Source organism: Hemicordylus capensis, chromosome 2 (genome assembly GCF_027244095.1).
Source record: "Hemicordylus capensis ecotype Gifberg chromosome 2, rHemCap1.1.pri, whole genome shotgun sequence".
NCBI lineage: Eukaryota > Metazoa > Chordata > Lepidosauria > Squamata > Cordylidae > Hemicordylus > Hemicordylus capensis.
The window spans coordinates 164,342,877-164,362,726 of NC_069658.1; the positions used below are offsets into that span (position 1 = coordinate 164,342,877).

General features: G+C 44.2%; 1 protein-coding gene across 2 annotated transcripts; it reads right to left on the bottom strand.

Annotated features, from left to right (window-relative positions):
• Positions 1 to 327: 327 nt before the first annotated feature.
• On the bottom strand, positions 328 to 19,621 carry PTMS (parathymosin). Of its 2 annotated transcripts, none has more exons than XM_053290864.1 (5): positions 19,544 to 19,621; positions 8,711 to 8,779; positions 5,432 to 5,519; positions 5,254 to 5,321; positions 328 to 1,327 (listed from the first exon to the last, which is right to left on the bottom strand). In XM_053290864.1, exons 1-5 carry the CDS (start codon positions 19,604 to 19,606, stop codon positions 1,277 to 1,279), a joined length of 339 nt encoding a protein of 112 aa, XP_053146839.1. In that variant the 5' UTR covers positions 19,607 to 19,621; the 3' UTR covers positions 328 to 1,276. The 2 variants fall into 2 exon arrangements, with proteins under 2 accessions (XP_053146839.1, XP_053146840.1); XM_053290865.1 differs by lacking the exon at positions 19,544 to 19,621 and adding an exon at positions 15,859 to 16,099.
• Between the last annotated feature and the right edge of the window lie 229 nt (positions 19,622 to 19,850).

Below are 19,850 nucleotides of genomic sequence, written 5' to 3' on the forward strand. Positions count from 1 at the left end.
TCCCTGGCATCTCCAAGATAGGGCTGAGAGAGATTCCTGCCTGCAACCTTGGAGAAGCCTCTGCCAGTCTGTGAAGACAATACTGAGCAAGATGGACTTATGGTCTGACTCAGTATATAGCAGCTTCCTAGGTTCCTACGACCCTGCTCTGCTCTGCTGAATCCATTTGGACATATAGCTCTGGTTCATGTCTGAAAAAGGATTCCGCTCTTTTTGAAGCTATAGAGTAGATGGTTGCCCCTCTGGAATACAACTAATTGATCATGGACTGTATACAGAAATAGTCACAATTAACAGACACAACAGACAGGCATGGAACGCTTGAAATCTTTTTGAAAGGTTTTTATTTACAGTGCTAAACAATATATATATTTATATTTCTCATCCTCATAATGTCTGTGCCATAGAAAATACTGCAGATGGATCTGCTTTAATTTACAAACAAAAACAACTAAAGAACCTGAAGGGAATGAGGGAGAAATCAAAATTTGGTCCCTAATTTATTTTAAAAACCCAAAATGAAGGAAAAAACACTGAATCACACATGACTTTACACATTAAAAACAAGCTTTGCCTTCTGGAGGGGGGGAAAAATCACCAGATCCAGCTTGCTGCCTGCCATGTTAAATTTGTATAAAATGTTTTAATAATTAAAAGCTTTGTCAATACGTAGGTTTTATTTTTTAAAAACACATCATCTTCTTGTATTTTTCTTTTATGCCTTTTCCCAACAATGGAAAGGGAACCAGGCACAGGACAGCAACACATCACTGCAACATTCCCTGCCTTGCTACTATCTGTACCCCCAGACTCAGTTTAACCCTTTCAGCACCATACCGTTTCCACATACCTGTGGAATTCTGTAAGGGGTGAAGAAAGAAGGGAAAGGGGAAAACTTTGTCTGGGGCAAGGAGCAGAGGCGTCAAAAGCAGAGGCATGTGAGGATCTCAGTGAGGCAGCAGTTGTGAGAGGGTGCTTGGGCAGAGAAAAGGGGAAGCAATGTTTGCAGGTATTGGGGTCTATTTGAGTGGAGGGTGGAGGAAGGATCAGCAGCTTGGAAGGTGTGAAACGGTAGGGAGCACTGTAATATGGAACAGACCTTGGGGCTGGAGAAGAGCTCTCTTCAGCTTCCTCTGTCTGGCCTTGCTGGAGAGCATATTTAATCCCTCCTCATCTGCAACTATAGCACTGAAATAAGTGCCAGCACAGGTGGGAAGAATGAAGGTGAGAAGATAGACGGACGGTGGAAAGGAAGAGGTGGACGGAAGAGAGGGGATCAAGCTGAGGAACCATTTTCTGTTTTCTTTCTCTTTGGATTCACTTCATCCTGCACAGAGAAAGGAGGGTGCATTGGTCATACACTCATCACCATAAATCAAGGTGGCTTGTGAGCTGTGCTGGTTTCCCAAAAGTAAGGCACGTTAGAAGGGCTGGTCCATCCGTTGGTCAACCAATTACAGAGAAGTTCTGCAAACTCTGAACTCTGGAGGTTTCTCTTCAGTTTCCTAAGACTTATTCAGCCAATCAATAAATTCAACTGAATATAATGGATGGGGAAGAGGTGACTTTATACAGGGGGGGAAAGCTGTATTGCTGCATCCCCTAAAAAAAAAAAATCAGAGTACATGTGTGCTCAAGCACTACCACGTATACAGAACGCACACAGCATTTCAAAATAAAGGATAACCAAATGGCAGGATTTTGCTGATGATGTTTACCATTTTAAAAAGGCAAGTTTGTACTCTTGTACTGGAGTGGAACGACCAGGAAGCACTATCTAAAGCAGGTGCCCCCACTGGCTGTGTTAACTTGGAGAAAGAACAGAGACACTGCGTTTTGAATACTCGGAAAACACACAATACCCCTGCAACAGAAATGCAATTTTTATATTTTTTAAAATAATGCTTTTATAATTTTTTTTAATAATTCTTAGTTTTTAGCTTTTTAAAGAATTTAATTTGAAATTTTAAAAGCTAATTCTGACTGTGATTTTAGCTTGGATTTTTAAACTGTTTACTTTTGTTATTTTTATTAGTCTGATTTTATATTGTAATTATTTTATGAATGTTGTGAGCCGCCCCAAGCAGTAATGTACTGGAGGGGTGGGGTATTAATATTTTAAATAAATAAATGTTAGACTGTTGACTTGTTATCTTTTTAATTGTTATTTATATTATTATTGTATTTATTTTCCTTGTTGTGCTGGTCATAGACCGTAATAAACTTCGAAATCAACTGAACTTAAATAAATAAATAAATAAATAAATAAATAGTAAGGAAGACATCTGGATCCTGCATAACAAATGGACAACTAATGCTGATATACAGCAAGGGGGGGAAATAGTATATGGAAAGCCACCTAGTGGCTAGCATATCAGCTGTCACCACTGTGATATCTGAACTACAGCCCCAGCTTCAGTGGTACATTTTGTTCCTAATTTATAGTGTGATACCATCAAGTGATGACATTATACTGTGTGTAAAAGGGAAGAACAATTTAACATATGGTGACTGAAGGGGAGGCAGGGAGAACCAAGAATAAGGTCTTAGTATTCTTATTCTGTTACAGATGAACTAAGAAAAACCTTGAGCCTATTCTACTCAAGCCAAATTTCTGCCTCACTCACTAATGTACATTACAAAGCAAAGGCAGGAGTGGGAGTGGATCTAGAACTTTGAAAAATAATATTCTGCAGTGTTTTCCCAAATTGTGAACTTTCTCCAGTTTGAAGGATTCAGAGCTGGTTGCAACCTTTCCATCTTCTGCATATGAAACACTGAGATGGAGAGGCAGTGATCTGCCCAAAACTGCACAATTCTGAATGGAGACTGTAGAAAAGCATTCCAGGGCATGCAAGGGGTCACTGCCCCCAAATGTGAGCCAACTCACATTCCACAATGGACTTTGTCTTTGGCTTACTACAACAGCTAAATGACCCAACTGCCTCACATCACAAGTTTTCCAGACCTATCCTGTGCTCTAGCTGCAAGTGTCCGTCTGGTGAGTAAGGTCTCAGACTTAAGAGACAGATGCAGAACTTTGGCTAGGAACTTGCAATAAGATCAAGTGTACAGCTTGGTTCTGCCTCAGGGCTACCCCTGATATCTGTATGCCTTGTCAATCCAACAATTCTCATCCAGGGTCTCAGTTTCAGATGTGCATTCTGTCATGATTCTCAGGAACTAGAGCAAACAAAATCTATATAGAATTCTTTGCAGATGGTAGTTTATGCCAACATGACCACTGATTTTGTGGACGGTCCAAATGATGTTTTGGAAATCTCACAACTTTATTGTGCAATCTGCCTGCCAGTCCATGAAACACTAGTGCCTTTTCATTATTACATTTATTCTAACTTGATCACAAAAGGGGATGTTTTACACAACAAGGAAAAAGGGAAGACAGACCATAGTTCAACCTGTAGAGAAGTGGTTACCTGCATACGTGTTAATGTATGAGAGGGCTGGCCCACCCACACCACTTCAGCACCAGAGAGCACCCCTATTTTGATTCTTGCCTTTTGCAGTCCCTTTTTTAAAACAAACAGACACCAGTTTCATCAATATTCCAATCTTTTGTCCCACTTTTATTAATTTTTTAAAAAATTCTATGCCTTCCTACACAGGTTCAACACCTTAGTGATCCTCCTCTTTCTACTCCTTTGCTTCCCTATTGTGTTCCCCCCCCCCTCTCTCTCTCTCTCTCTCTCTGTAGCATTTAAAGCAGTATTTGCACTGCATTACCCCACCCCAATAACCAAAAGAGTGCAAGAGCAGCATTTTTTAATTTAACAATAAATTAAACGTGAGGAAAGTGTGGTCTCAGCAGCAGAATAAATGCATGTGTACTCAGAAGTACGTCCCACTAAGTCAAAGAAAGACAAAGTCTGCAGCTTTGGGGTGCTTCTGGACCCAACACTGTCCTTGGAGGTGCAGGTAGCGGCGGTGTGCAGAAGTGCCTTTTACCAACTACGGCTGGTACGCCAGCTGCGACCCTACTTGGAGAAGTCGGACCTGACCTCAGTCACTCATGCATTGGTAACATCCAGATTGGACTACTGCCATGTGCTCTACGTGGGGCTGCCCTTGAAGACTGTTTAAAGCTTCCGCTGGTTCAGAACGCTGCCGCAGGGATGCTCGTGGGTGCGAGTTGCTTCACGAGTATTACACTCATCTTGCGTCAGCTTCATTGGTTACCGGTCTGCTTCCAGGCTAGATTCAAGGTGCTGGTACTGACCTTTAAAGCCCTACACGGCTTGAGGCCGGGGTATCTGTTGGACCGCATTCGCCCATACGCTCCATTATTGTTTTGTTATATCTGGTAGGTTTTTGGGCTTCTTTAGCTTTTTATAATTTTCAGTTTTAATTTGAACCTAATAATTGTGGTTTTTAATCTGACTTTTAAAAAAATTCAGATAGTTTTATTACTTTTATTGTATCTGTGTCTATCTTATTGTTGTGAGCCACCCCGAGCAGTAGTGCACTGGAGGGGCGGGGTATAAATATTTTAAATAAACAACAATAATAATAAATAAGTTCAGTGGGACTCGCTCCCAAGAGAATGTGCACAGGATTGCAGCCAAGTAATTTCAGACAATGGAGCAGGAGGAAAGGAGAACAATTTAGCATGATTTCAGAAAGTGATTTATTAGGAGAACAAGGAGACATTGAAATCCATATCCAAGCAGGGTTCCTTCCATTCCAAGCTCCACAGGAGACTCGGCAGAAGTAAGCAGGAAATTTGGTTAGTGTGCTAAACCAGAAGTATGCAACAACAAAATGTAAATTAAACGTCAGCAGGAGGGACAGTGGAGGGACTGCCATCCACAATGTTCTCCAGTGCTCTGCCCCTGATGTGGACACAAAAAAGTGGGAAAGACTGCTAGGTGCAGACGCCCAGCTGTGACTCCCCGCACAGTTCACTGCACAAGCCCATAGGAGCTCATGTGAAAAACCCTCCATCTGGAAATTCCCATAGTCCTAATCCATCTAAAGAGCAGAGCGTCAAAATTAATTCCACAAAATAATGATCCCTGTTATATTCACCACATTGAGTGTGTCTGTGAAACAGCAAAGGACTAACTGTGGTGATGACACAGCCACAAGCGCACTGTTGGTGCTGGAAAAATACTAGCAATTATATTGATAATAATGTTGTTGCTCAGCAATACAGCCCCCATGCATTTTCCAGCTTCCAGCCAGGCAGAATAGATCCCTCCCACTTGTGCTATTCTTAACACCGTTTCTACTAACCTCTTCCTGCTTCTTCTCCGCAGACCGTTTTACTGCATGTGAGTCCGGCTCCTGTTCATTCTCATCATCTAGGCATTAAGCGGGGAGGAAGAAAGGTCAGTCATGATCAACCCACAATGAAATTCAGGGGCGTGTTCACTCACAGTCCAGCTCACAAACTAGAAAGGTTGCTTCTCACCTTCGTCGTCATCTTCTTCTTCATCCTCCACATCCTCAGGATTAGCATCTTCATCATCTTCCTCTTCCTCAGCTCCATTTTCATCATCCTGCAGAAGGCAAATCCACAAGAGAAGGCAGTTGTGGCATACCACCAAATGGACTGAACTGTTGTCTTCCCAGACCTCACTCCACATTACACACTTTATTTATTTGTTTGTTTAACATATTTGTATACTGCTCAAAATGCAAGTCTCTGGGCGCTATACAACAAAACAACAACTCAAAAGGTTAAAACATTACAATAATTTAAAACAAAGTTAAACCTATTAAAATGCATCAAACTATTAAAACAGTATCTAATCAAAAGCCTGAGTGAACAAATGTGTCTTGACTGCCTTTTTAAAAGTTGTAAGAGATGGGGAGGCTCTTATTACAGCAGGGAGCGTGTTCCAAAGCCTCAAGGCAACAACGGAGAAGGCCCGTCCCCGAGCAGCCAGCAGACGAGCTGCTGACAACTGCAGATGAACCTCTCTTGATGGTCTCAATGGGCGGTGGGGCTCATAGCAAAGAAGACATTCTTTTAAATACCCTGGGCTGTTTAGGGCTTTATAGGTTATAAACTTGTATTTTGCCTAGAAACTTATTGGCAGCCAGTGTCGATGTATCAATACGGGAGTAATACGGTCTCTCCGCGATGACCCAGAGACCAACCTGGCTGCCACATTCTGGACCAACTGCAGTTTCCGGACTATGTACCACGGCAGCCTCACGTAGAGCACACCGCAGTAGTCAAGTCTGGAGGTGACAGGCAGATGTACTACTGTTCTGCTACTTGTTCCGTCTTTCCCATAATTGCTCTCTTTTTTGGAATTCCCCTCTCCAATGTGCCTCTGTTGTTTACCTGTTTTAGTTTATTACACATTTGCTCCATCCATTCATTTTTATCAGATTTCCAGGCAGTTTCCCAGTCTTCAGGGCCAGACGTGCAAAGTGTCTGCAGTAGAACCAAACCGTGTCCCTTCTTCAGACTGTTCTGGACCCCTTTGCTCCACTGAGGTGGAACATAGGAACATAGGAAGCTGCCATACACTGAGTCAGACCATTGGTCTAGCTAGCTCAGTATTGTCTTCACAGACTGGCAGCGGCTTCTCCAAGGTTGCAGGCAGGAATCTCTCTCAGCCCTATCTTGGAGAAGCCAGGGAGGGAACGTGAAACCTTCTGCTCTTCCCAGAGTGGCTCCATCTCCGGAGCGGAATATCTTACACACTTCTAGTCTTGCATTCATATGCAACCAGGGCAGACCCTGCTTAGCTAAGGGGACAAGTTATGCTTGCTACCACAAGCCCAGCTCTCCACTCTCTGGCCAACCATTCTCCTTTGTTTCTGATCATACCCTCTTTTCAACAGTGTTGCTGACATAGTCACGACTTTCTTTGGTCTCACAGCACAGCTATCCTCCCTAAATCCACTGAGGCACTGGGGTTTTTTGGCCGTGGGCTAGTACTCATTCAGCATCTCCGCTTGAAACCAGCTATGTCACTGTGTGGAGAGCAGGTCTATCAATAGCGATTACTTCCCAAATATCAGGGCCAAATTGGTAATGTGACCCACATTTAGGATTTTCTTGTGATTAAGATATCCCTTGATTTTTGTTTTACTAATTAGTTTCTCCACTAGGAAGTGGCACTGTGGGAGGTGATGCTTAGCTCTTTCCTCACATATGCCTTCCCCAAACAAAGTCCCTCTTGAAGCTGCTATGGGGTGGGGGGAAGGGAAGACAGGTTCAGAGGTACTGCTTCCAGGAGCATCTGGTTCCAGCACTGCTGGAAGCGGAACATTATACTGGATGGTATTATCTAGCAAAGCACTTTCTGTGTTGTCATGAAAGTCCATACCATATATTGCCTCCTTTGTTTTTTTTAAGGGGCTGCTTCTTTGTCTTTTGATTTTGGTTCACGCTGAAAGCACAAAAAGGCTTCTAGCACTCATTCCACCAAGAATCCCACTTCCATACATCTCCTTGGACAGCATACTCCTATGGTCACCCCAGTCACTACATTCCAGATGGCCCCCTGAGAGACATTTTGGGTCCTAAGGAAGAGAGCAGTAATTCTGTTCCCAAATACAATTCGTAGCACCCAATCAGCTCTTCTCATTCCCAGATCTCTGTCAACTCACCCTCTCTTCTTGGTGAATTCTGCAGGGGCAATGGAAGGTTGCCACAGTCCCTACCTGACACAGCTCTTTCCTAGTGGTGGCTCTATTTTCAATAACAGTTGCAGGGCAGACAAATCAGCAGGTACAGCTCGCCCCATCACTGCATACCCTAGCCAAGAAAAACTGTTCCTGTTGAGTGTCCATGTACTGTGCAGCTCTGAACTGTGCAGTGCCGAGGTGGGGTGGGGTGGGGTGGGGGTAGGCCTGACCCAGCATACAGAAAATATTACAGCCTTCCTTTTCTTCTCCCTTTTCACATTATTTAATGGGGGAGGAGAGTGAGCGAGTGCAGTTCCTGCTCCCTTGTCCTATCTTTATTATTCAACCCAGAGCTGAGATCTCTGGAGAGGCAAAACTTGGAAAACCTTCCCTGGGGCAGCTCATTAATGAGGCAAGGGGAAGCGAAGGCCTCAAGCCGTGCCTCCACAATGGGGTAGCAAGAATCTGCATCCTCCAGTCTGTAATTTATTTCCAGTCTTCTCTACAGTTCCCCCAGCTTCCATTGTCCAATTTCTAACCACTAACCTGTTGGATGCTTTCTTACATCTTCTGCTCTGCACAGCCTACCTCTCTGGGTGATATGCCCCTGTGAGGTTTTCCCTCCAGTTTCTCTCAGAGTGAGTCTAGATATTCATAAGAAGAGATGCCATTCTGCTTTGGAAAGTACACTCACCACATTGTTGTCATGTGTACAATTTTACCATTAAGATCAGCTCATGAACAAGTTCTGCCAGTCTGAAGTAGAACAGGCTGTGCAGAGTGCTGAGTGGGAGGGCAACTGTGACAGTATAAAGCACCCTCCTCCCCTTTCCTGAGCAGTTTTTAAACTTAAAACAAACAATTAGGTGGTGGATTTGTTTGTTGTTAAATGAGTTAATTTATAATGGTATAAACAGTGCTTTAAATGCGCAAACAAAAAAGGCCTATCAGGAGCAAGGCCAGAAGAGCAAAACCAGCCCCCCACCAAAAAAAAGTGTTTATTATGGAGGCAGAGTAAATGTCCAAGAGTTATACGTTGCAAAGGACATCAGAGTGGGCCTTGGTCACTGTCCAGGTGTCCAGCAGATACATGCACAATTACCTCAATTATCTCTTTCTTTTCCTTGCGGGCAGACTTTTCCTCATGCTTCTCTTTCTTTTCTTTCAGATCCTAAATGATGGGATAAAAATATATTTTTTCATTTAATACTGGAGCCAGTATAGAAGCTCTAATGATAAAATAATGGAACAAGTGAAAAAGAGGATGTAACTCAGATGGAAAATGGAAAGGCAACATGATTAAAAATTTAAAATGTTTGTAATTTCATATACAAATATAGAAAAAAGAAACACTTATTGTACAGTTGCTTTGTAGATTATGGTGTTTATTTTAAATAACCACCACCACCATACTGTACCACTAAGATCAAGAGCATATCAAATTTGGACATTTGTGAAGATGAGAACATCCCCCTCCCACTAATTTATTGCAAACCACCTAGAGGCATAAGTTTGGGGCAGTATATACATTTATTAAATAAATAAATGACATGTGGCACAATCTACGAATCCAATGTTGTGCTCCTGTGCAATTCTCATTCATTCCACTGGGATGGACTTCCCAATGGTTTGTGCTCTATTGCTTAGATCTGTCAGATCCCACTCTGCCACCTTTAATGATGATTTAGGCATCTATCACTTCAGGTAACAGCCACTCAAATTGCCTCATGATAGAACTGTCTCTATGTTTGTTAATGTGTACTGTTAACCCCATTAAGGTCCTCTGTGGGACTGAACATACAACCAGTCAACCCCACCCCCAAATGGTCAAAAAGATTTGTCTAATCAAACACTGGGTAAATACTGCCAAATAGTGACTAAGTATTTTTAAAGCACTAACCTTATTAGCACACACAAAAAAGGCACCTTAAGACACACTTGTTTTCTCAGGCTTTTAGCTGAAAATCTATTTAAACTGTTTTTATTCTGTAAAACAGTTTTAATCATTTTTATGCTTGTATTTTTAAACCATGTATACTGCCTAGGGATACCCATATCAGGTGATCTATAAATAAATTAAAAAACCAATAAAAAGAGGGGACTCCCTCATTCCATAATCTAATGTATCACTTGTAGCATTATCTCATGTGTTTTACTTCTGTTTTGTTCAATAGCTACTATTTTTCTTGACCAGCCCCTCAGAGCAGCTTTACACAACAGTCAGATGACACACAGGGGGTATTCTCTTGGTTCCTGCAACAAACAAGAAGGAGCCATGGGTGGTCTTCCTAGGCAGTGGTTTTTGCCAAAGATGACTGCTTGTGTTCCTGTATGGAGATGCCTGCAGTTAAAAGCAGGTGGCTGTTAGGAGAAATATTGCTATGTTTGCCCCAGTTGCTGTTGGCTAGCGGGGGGAAAGGATCTGGGGTGGGGAGCAGGAAATTACTGGCCGGTTAGCTTAAAGTCTGTGCTGGGCAACCTGATGGAAAGGATTCTCAAAGATAAAATGGCTAAGCATACAAAAGAACAGGCCCTGCTGATGGGGAACCAGCATGGCTTCTGCAGAGGTAAATTGCCTCCGCAACCTTCTACAGTGCTTTAAGAGTGTCAACAGGTGGGTGGATGAAGGTGATTCAGTTGTCATAGTATACGTCTGGACTTCCAAAAAGCTTTCAACAAAGTTCCTCATCAAAGATTCTTGAGAAAACTTAGCAGTCATGGAATAAGGGGACAGGTTTGTGTGTGGATTGGTAACTGGTTGAAGGACAGGAAACAGAGGGTAGAAATAAATGGACAATTTTCACAATGGAGAAAAATAAGAAGTGGGTCCCCCAGAGATCTGTACTGGGACCGGTGCTTTTTAATTTATTCATAAATGATCTAGAAGTTGGGGTAAGCAGCAAAATGGCCAGATTCGCAGATGACACTAAACTCTTTAGGGTAGTGAAATCCACAACCGATTGTGAGGACCTCCAAAAAGATCTCTCCAAACTGGGGGAGTGGGCAACAAAATGGCAGATGTGGTTCAATGTGAGCAAGTATAAAATGATGCACATTGAGGCAAAAACCCCCAACTTCACATATACGCTTATGGGGTCTGAGTTATCAGTGACTGACGGGGGGAGAGATCTTGTTGAAATAACATGTTGAAAGTGCCGACACAACGTACAGTAGCTGTGAAAAAGGCCAATTCCATGCTTGGAATCTTTAGGAAGGAGACTGGAAATAAAACTGCTAATATTATAATGGCCTTATACAAATCTATAGTGCAGCTACATTTGGAGTACTGTGTACAGTTCTGGTCATCATACCTCAAAAAGGACATTATAGAACTGAAGATGATGCAGAAGAGGGCAACCAAGATGACCAGGGGCCTGGAGCACCTTCCTCACAAAGTAAGGCTATAACACCCGGGCGTTTTTAATTATAAAAAGATGATTGGGGGAGGCATGCTAGAGGTCAATAAAATTATGCATGGTGTGCAGAGAGAGAAATTTTTCTCCTTCTCTTACAACACTAGAACCAGAGGTCATCCCATGAAACTGATCGCCAAGAAATTTAGGACCTACAAAAGGAAGTACTTTTAAATACAATTAATAATTAACCTACGGAATTCTCTGCCACAAGATATGGTGGCAGCCACCAGTCTGGATGGCTTTCAGAAGGGCTTGGGCTCAGGGTATTTAGGAGAACACCTTCTTCGTTATGAACCCTGCTGCCTATTAAGATCTTTGGGGAGGGGGGAGATCTTCAGGGGAGGTTCATCTGAGGGTGCCACTAGCTCGTCTCGTGAGGACTCAGAGGCGAGACTTCTCTGTAGTTGCCCCAGAGCTGTGGAACACACTTCCCGCTGAGATTAGAGCTGCTCCATCCATGTTGGCTTTTAGGAAACAACTGAAGACACATCTCTTCAGCCAAAGTTTTTAGCTGTTTAGCTATTTTTTATGGATAGGTATTGTAATTTGAACTTTTAATATGTTTTAATTGTTTTAAATTTCTTGGTTTGTTTTATTATTGTAAACTGCCTAGAGATTTCGGTAGTGGGCAATATACAAATATGATAGATTGATTGATAGATAGACAGATAGATAGACAGACAGATTAGATTGATTCATGGAGGATGTCTATCAACATCTGCTAGTTTGAGGGCTATAGGCCACCTCCAGCCTCAGAGGCAAAGATGCCTCTAAATACTAGTTGCAAGGGAGCAACAGCAGGAGAGAGGGCATGCCCTCACCTCTTGCCTATGGGCTTTTCAGAGGCATCTGGTGGGCCACTCTGTGAAACAGGATGCTGGACTGTAGACAATATTGTATACTGAGCAAGATGGACCAATGGTCTGACTCAGTATATGGCAGCTTCCTGTGTTGACTAGATAGGCCTTGGGCCTGATCCAGCAGGGCTGTTCTTATGTTCTTGAAAGAATCCTTCATTCCTGTCCTTGCTAGCCAACTATACCATAATGAAATTTTTTTAAAGATAAGTTGCCACTTGCAGTGCTGTTCTTGGCTTCATGAAATACTTGACAATCTTTGATTGGGGTCAATTGACCAGAGTGTCAGCTCTAATCAGCAGAATGTCCAGGTGACTTTTATGGATTAAATTTTAGTTCTTTAAAAAAAAGAAAAGAACTCCTGTTTGGAAAAGAATGCCTTTATGGAGACTAGCATAGGTTAACCCACCCTTATAGAGTATTAATGCAAGTTACATCTATACTGTTGGTCACTACTTCATTATGATGTAGATCAGGGTCACATTGCTTACAGTTTTCTTACTTCTAGTCATCCACATATCTATATTGTGTTATTAGGGTAATAAACTATTCCCAAAGTAAAGTAAAGTTGTGCCCTCGAGTTGGTGTTGACTCCTGGCGACCACAGAGCCATGCGGTTTTCTTTGGTAGGAGGAGTTTACCATTGCCATCTCCTGTGCAGTATAAGATGATGCCTTTCAGCACCTTCCTATATCGCTGCTGCCCGATATAAGTGTTTCCCATATTCTGGGGAAACATACCAATGGGGATTCGATCCAGCAACCTCTTGCTCGCTAGGCAAGTCATTTCCACACTGTGCCATTAGGTGGCTTGTATCACCAAAGTAGGAAGAGTCAAATGTCATTTGTCCATGACTGCTACCCTAGCAGAACACACACACACACACACAAATATGGAACTGTACATTCCTAACACAGAGAAACAATAGAATTCCAGCAGCTTTCTGAAACAGTGCAAGGAATAATCAAGAAACTAATCAAAGCACCAGAGGAAAAATGGAGGGGGGGAGGACAAAAGGGGCATAGTGCATTTCGGGGGGGGGGATTTTGCCATATGTTGATTTCTGAAAGCAAAATAACAACGTATTTCACAGTAATGCTCCCAGCCTAAACATAAATGGAAGTTATTCCGGGGGGCGGGGAGGTTCTGGTCTTTATATAGAATGTTTTTAAAAGTACTCAAAAGTATGAAAAATATGTCCAGCAATGGGGTGGGGGAGAGCTACTTGTTGGGGGCACTTGCCCTCCCTCAGGCACTGCCTATGCCAGAAACCCCCACAAATTAAACTTAAAAGTAGGCTTACCTACATATGTACTGTACTCCCAAGATTAATGTAGAAGTTCTCATTGTACATGATATTGCAATAGGGAAATGTGCATCTTTTAACAGAAATTTCAATTAGCACTAACACAGGTTGTTACTGAGCCCCTGTGACAACTCCAGGTGCACTAAATCAGTTTAGACAAGCCCTGTTCAGATGAGGGAGAATACATGAAGAAATATGCCACACAAGCATGCTATCTCATAACTTTCCACAAGAGGGTATCACGTGCTTTCCTCTGAGACAATCTAAAACTGGCCACAGATGAAGATGGGACACTGGCCTAGATACATGCTAGTCTCACCCAGATTGAGAATTTTAGTCACACCAGCATCTGAAATTTCCACTGCTGGTCCTGTAGACAGGACCTTATTTTACACATCCAGACTAAAAGAAGTTTCTGCTTCTCAAGAAAGGCAGAATCGTTTTCTCAGCTGGATCATGTGTGCCCCCTTCCCCAAAGCCAGGGACCTAAAGAATTGTGAGCTCACACAGTTCTAGATCTCCTCTTAAAACAGAATCCCACAGACTTTCTCCCTGTTACCTATGGTAATATTCTGAATTCCCTATTAGAACTAAGCTTTGTAGGATTGTATGCAATAGTATATTGTCCTAGCCCAGAAAGTGTTCGGTAGTTTAGGTGGAATATAAAACCTGTCATTGACCATCTCATGGGGATGTAATCCAGGAGAAAACAGGAAAAACTACAGGGAAAGTGTTGAGGTCCATCCACCTTTGCTGAGAATAGGGTAAACCTGAGGAAAGGCTCCCACATAAAAGCAGGGCACTGAGGAGCAAGGCTTTGATTCTACCATTAGGCACATGCTCCTGTACTTTGCTGAAACCCTGAGGAAAACATACACAGTCCTGCCCTGTGTGCAAATCATTTTCCAAGCTCCAGTTCTGTCATTCTGTATCTTTGGTTTTCTCATTCAAATGAGGAGAGGGAAGCAGAAGGCTGAGCTGCCTGCAGTATTTAACCTTTATCCCCGTGTCCCTGGCTGCCCTTAGGGTTATTTTAATTATTTATTTTCCCTGCCTAAAGAGGAAAACATTGTGCAAGCCTCAAGCTCCAGGACAGACTATTTACCATTTCTCTTTCACCTCCCTCCCCCTCCTTTCTGGCATATAAAGGAATCATATGCCCTGGTATCTCCTGCCGCCCTGCCTTGAATTGATATGGGTATATTATTTTATATTGTATATTGGCAGAGGGGAGATTTCAATGTGCATGTGTTTCGTGCCTGCTACAGCTGAGTGAAAGCTAGATAAAGGACTCCTCTTAATTGTATCTTTGGGGAATCGGTCCAAACCTTGCATGGGGTTGGTGGCACTGCATCCCTATTGCCTGCCTCTTGCAACCTCGTTCCCCTTCTCCTCAATTATCGCATCGACCCGGCCTCATCATTGAACAGCTTGTCAAAAGCAAACGCAACCCGGCGCAAACCCCCCTGGCCGCTGCTCCTCCCCTGAAGAAGTCCTGTGGTTTTCTGAGGGTTGTGTGGTTCTCATACTTTTGGGTAACCCTGCCTTTACCACCAGCCCACTTTCGCTCTTAGTACCAGACCAACATTCGACCTACAGCAGAAAGCGTACTTGTTGCAAGACCCGAGTTATGGTTCTCACGACGCGGAACTACACGTGTCTCCGCTGTCACACTTACACGCGCATATAAACATAACGCAGCTCCGCTCAAGTCCGGAGCACAAAGCACCAAACAATGCCAAAGGCCCAACGCCTCCAGAGAAAATAAACATGCCTAAGGAGACAGGGGCCCAGATCATGCTGGCAGACGCGCGCGCCCGCGCCCGCTCGCTGTTCAGTTGCCTTCCATCTTTTCCTGGCTTTGTGTTGCATGTTAGTCGCCTTGCCGTGTTTATTTCCTAATAAAGCGAAACGGTTTCGTCTCCTCCACACTCCCAAACAGACGGGTGGGAAGATCAGCTGCCTTCTGTAAGGCGGTACCCCTTCCTAGCTCTTGGGGAGAGACACCCCGCCGCCGCCGCCACCTGCCGCCCAGCAGGGCACAGGATTGGAGAGAGGAGCCTCTGTCAGGCTCTTTCTCCATTAAGATTAATGGGGCTTTCGGAAAGAGAAGAACTGTATGGAATCGTGATCTCAGCCTTCCCCAAGAGCGCCTAACGGGCAAGTAGTGCATCCGTCCGCCTCGCCCCGTTCTCCCCCCCGCGGGGCAACCAAGTGCACTCGAGGTTACTGGCTACTGAGGTTGAGGGGCACCCGGCGGGAGAGGAGGCGGCGGCGGCGGCGAAAACAGGCGCAGCTCCCACACACGGCTGTCCTCCTGAAGCGTGCATTTCTCCCGCAGCCAAGGAAAAGTCTCTCGTTCCAGGAGACAAAAAGGAAGAGCAGGACGTCGGGAAGGCGAGTGGAAAGGCAGCAGGAGGGGGGAGAGGGGAGGGAGGGAGAAGGGAAAGGAGGCAAAAGGCGTGCACTAGCAACCCTCCTCGAGTCGCCTCTTGCTCCAGAGCTGCTTTTCCGCAAAAATCCCCGCGCACGACTTTGCGATCCTTCCCGAAGGGCCAAGGCTTGGAAAGACCTCGGACTCCAGCTATGGCATGCCGCCTCTTTGAAATCAAGGAGAGGAGATGGCGGGTTTCTCCTGGGAGGGGGGGGGGTCTTGATCCGAGCGTCTCACCTTGGCCCCCAGCTCCACCGGAGCCTCCTCCGCGGGCTTCTCAGACATCCTGGGGGGCAGCGAGAGGAACTAGGCAAGACAGAAGAAGGGGGGAAAGGAGGGGAAGGCGCGGCGCGGCAGACCAGGAGCAGCTCCGAAGCGTTCAGCAAGCCGACAGCCGCTGCTGCTCTTGTCCCGGGCGCCACAGGGTCTTCCTCTCCCGCGATGGGGCTATGCCAGAAAAGGGGATTTATACACCGCTTGGTGACGAGAAAGCCAAGGAGGGAGGGACCCACGGAGAAGGAGGGGGACGGGGAGGGATGAGCAGCGAGGGAGAGGGAGGGAGCGAGCGAGCGTGCGATGAACGCAAGGGGCAGGCAGGCAGGCAGGCTGCTTGGGAGGGAGGATAATAAATAGCTGGGGAGAGAGAGGGCGCTGCGCTTTGGAACAATTAAAAATAAAAATCAGAAACAATTGTCTACGCAGTGAGGGATGGGAGAGTTTAGGTGGTTCATGGCTGACATTAAAGCCCCTGCTCTGTGCTCGCCCTGGGAAATCTCTCTCCTGTCCTGTGCTTGTCCTCTGTTCCTTTGTTTGCCCTCTCTCTCTCCTTCGCCTGTGCCACCACCTACACAAATCATAGACGCCCTTCGTACTACTCCGCGTTAATTATACCAGAATAATTCACACTAACGCATACGTTTCTGGCTCTAAACCTACATTCAGCTTCGTAGCTTATTTATAAAGCTCGTCTTCACTCAGCAAGCCGTGAAAGTCCCATCGACCTGTTTTTAACCGTTCCTGATTGTGTTTAACACACACACACACACACACACACACACACCCCGTAGGGACAAGGTGTCACAGTTGCATGTTGGAACCTGTGCCAGAACTCTGGATTCTTTGGTTGTGGTGGAAACATTTACAGAGCAGACCCAGGACCCACTATATTTCCATGATTCTGGAAAAACCATGAAAAGTTAGCATAGTGCAGCCAGGGCAATGCTACTTCTCTTAGCTAGCATGATGCCTTTCTGCACATGCCTAGAGTGGATTAAGTAATCCTTTCTCATTTCCATTATGTGCTCCAGAGTTTTGTTGGAGCTCAGCAGATTCCTCCTTGACTCTGTCAAAACTTTCTGGTTCTTTGCTTATCCTTAATTGAAAGTTGCCCAACTGATGAGTATGTGTCCCTGACATTAACACATCGTGATGGAACTCACACTTAACATGATTTAGTAGTACCAACCCGGCTTTTTACACAATCACGGTGGTTTAAGAGTTATGGTTTCAATCCAAATAGATTTGTATGGAATTAGAGGGTGATAGTTATTTTGGACTGATTAATTAAGCTGGAGTAAAAGTTTTAAGATTTTGCCTGCCTTAGGCTATAAGAACTTCACACACCAAAAAAGATCATAATTTGGGGAGGTGTCTCTAGGCACTGGGCACTAATTGCAGGAGAAAGCCCCTGCTCTTCCTTCTCCCTACCACACTCCAGCTGACCCACAGTATCTAGGAAGGGCTATTTGGAGACCCTAAGAATTATCTTACCCATGGGCTGTACCACAAGTGCTGAGGCTGGGACTGTCAGATGATCTTACCGTACAGTGTAAATACAGTACTGGTGGCGAACAATTAGGAAATAGAAACCACGACCTGGTTCACAAGTGCAGATTTGCTAGTTTTAACTACAGCAATGTGTGATGGCTTGTCTTTATGAAGTCAGTAACAGATTAACCACAAACAGAACTTTCAAATATCTCTGCGAACTTGGACATAATATCTATATATTCATACGTGAGGGATCAAGTGTTGAAAGATCAAGTGATGTACATACATGTATGAACCAGCCACAGATTTGTACAGGAAACTTGCCAAAGAGGAATGGATGCAGTAACTTTTCATAACCCCCTCTATCAACTAGAGCTAGCAAGTCAGTTTTGAGGAACTGTGAAGCCCATACTTGCCCTAGTTCCCTGCCCTCTACCAACTGCTAATCCCACCACAACAAAATATATTTATATACTGCTTTTCAACAAAAGTTCCCAAAGCGGTTTACGAAGAAAAATAAAAATCAATAAAGATGGATCCCTGTCCCCAAAAGGCTCACAATCTAAAAAGACACATAAGGCAGACACCAGCAACAGCCACTGGAGGGATGCTGTTCTGGGGCTGGATAGGGCCAGCTGCTCTCCCCTTGATCAATAAAGAGAATCACCACTTTAAAAAGGTGCATCTTTGCTCAGTTAGCAGGGGCTAACACAAGGCACATTTCTATTCTTTTCCCTCTCCGCTTCACTCTTCTTGTGATTCATAAGAATCTTAATTTGTGTAACCTAGGAAAATTGCCTTGACCTGGGTCAAATTCTCCCTCAGGTCACTGATGCACTGGCTGAAGGTTGTCATACATATATGTGCACTTTATTGCACATAAAATCACCCAGTTGCTTCTTGCACTCCCTATTGCAAGTCTTCTCCTGTCCCCTCCCCCATCTTATTTTAATGGCACAGATGGGGCTGCCTGTCTGTATCACACAAATTAGACGCACTGTTATGTCCTCAGTTAGGTCTGGACTCCTCACTGTGTTTTAATACCAGGACCTGACCTGGCTCAAACTGCAAAGAGGAGCAGGAGTGGGCTCCTTTGAATGAGATCACAGATCACAAATCACAAAAAACAACAACCCACAAACAAAACACTCCCACCCCCACACAACTGGTTTCTGTTCTGCCACCTGCATCTCCTTCAAATAGGAGTGCCAGATCAACATCTCAAGAACAAGAAACACTGTCGATTTTTTTGTATTCTAGAGAGCAATATGGATTAGCTGTTCTGAAAGAAAGCACATCCCATTATTTACACAGGAACTTAGGTAGCTGCCTTATACCGAGTCTAACCATTGGTCCGTCTAGCTCAGTATTGTCTGCACTGAGTGGCAGGACCTCTCCAAGGGTTCAGGCAGGAGTCTTTCCCAGCCCTACCTGAAGATGCTGCCAGGGATTCAACCAGGGACTTTCTACATACAAAGCAGATGTTCTACCACTGAGCTACAGCCCCATTTATTTTCAATTTAATTGATCTCTCATTGTGTGACAGATCTCCCTTGGGAGGCACAAACCGCTGCTTAGCAAGGCAGCAACCATACTTGGTAACTTCTAGTCTGCATTTTATTATAACCTAACTGTCCAGTTTGGAATGAAGAAGGCAAAGTGCAAGCCTCTCTCCTATAAGTGGCATATTTGTCACAGCCTTAATTCTCTGGTTACCACACCGGAGGGACCATAAAACATGCACTAGGTCCTTATGACACTTTCCTGTGATTTCTTAGTCTGATCAGGCAGTATTTTGTTATGATCAGGAAGTCTGAACATTTTTACCCCCTTGATCTAGGGAGACAGAAACTCCATAATAGAAATACGACACAATTGTGTGGCTGAATGAGTCCCGTGTGCAGTGCTCTGTACTCAAATACCTCTGACAGATTTGTCTGTAGAATCTGCCATAAGCAGAGAGAGATTAATCAAGGCACTGGCCACAAGAAGTGTAGTTAGTACCTCTTCTGGAAGAAAAGTGGGTACACATTTTTGAAGATGAATGAATGCCTTTAGGAATAAATACAGCAAAAGACACTCAATTGGTTCAAATTAACGAGCTGTCCCAAAGGCCAAAGAATCCATGGACAGTTAAAGGCTTAATTCTCACCAAGCTGGTAAGCCTGTGTCTGGGCTGTACCATTTCAGACTGCAGGCAAGGCAGGGCTCGCATAGTTAATGCTCCATTCAAAAAAGCACAAATAAAACTCCACATTGAAACAAAAAACAAAGAAAACCCACCACCCTAGCATGTCAAGAAGAAGCGTTCGCTCCTAACCTCCCTGACACCTGATGTAGAAATTGTATGGTGTATGGAGGAGGAGCAATCGTGTGCGCCCCCACCTGCAGTCTGAAGTGGTACCACCTCAGTGAGGCCTTTGTTCTCTTTATGAAACTATGAGAATGGCAAGGTGTGT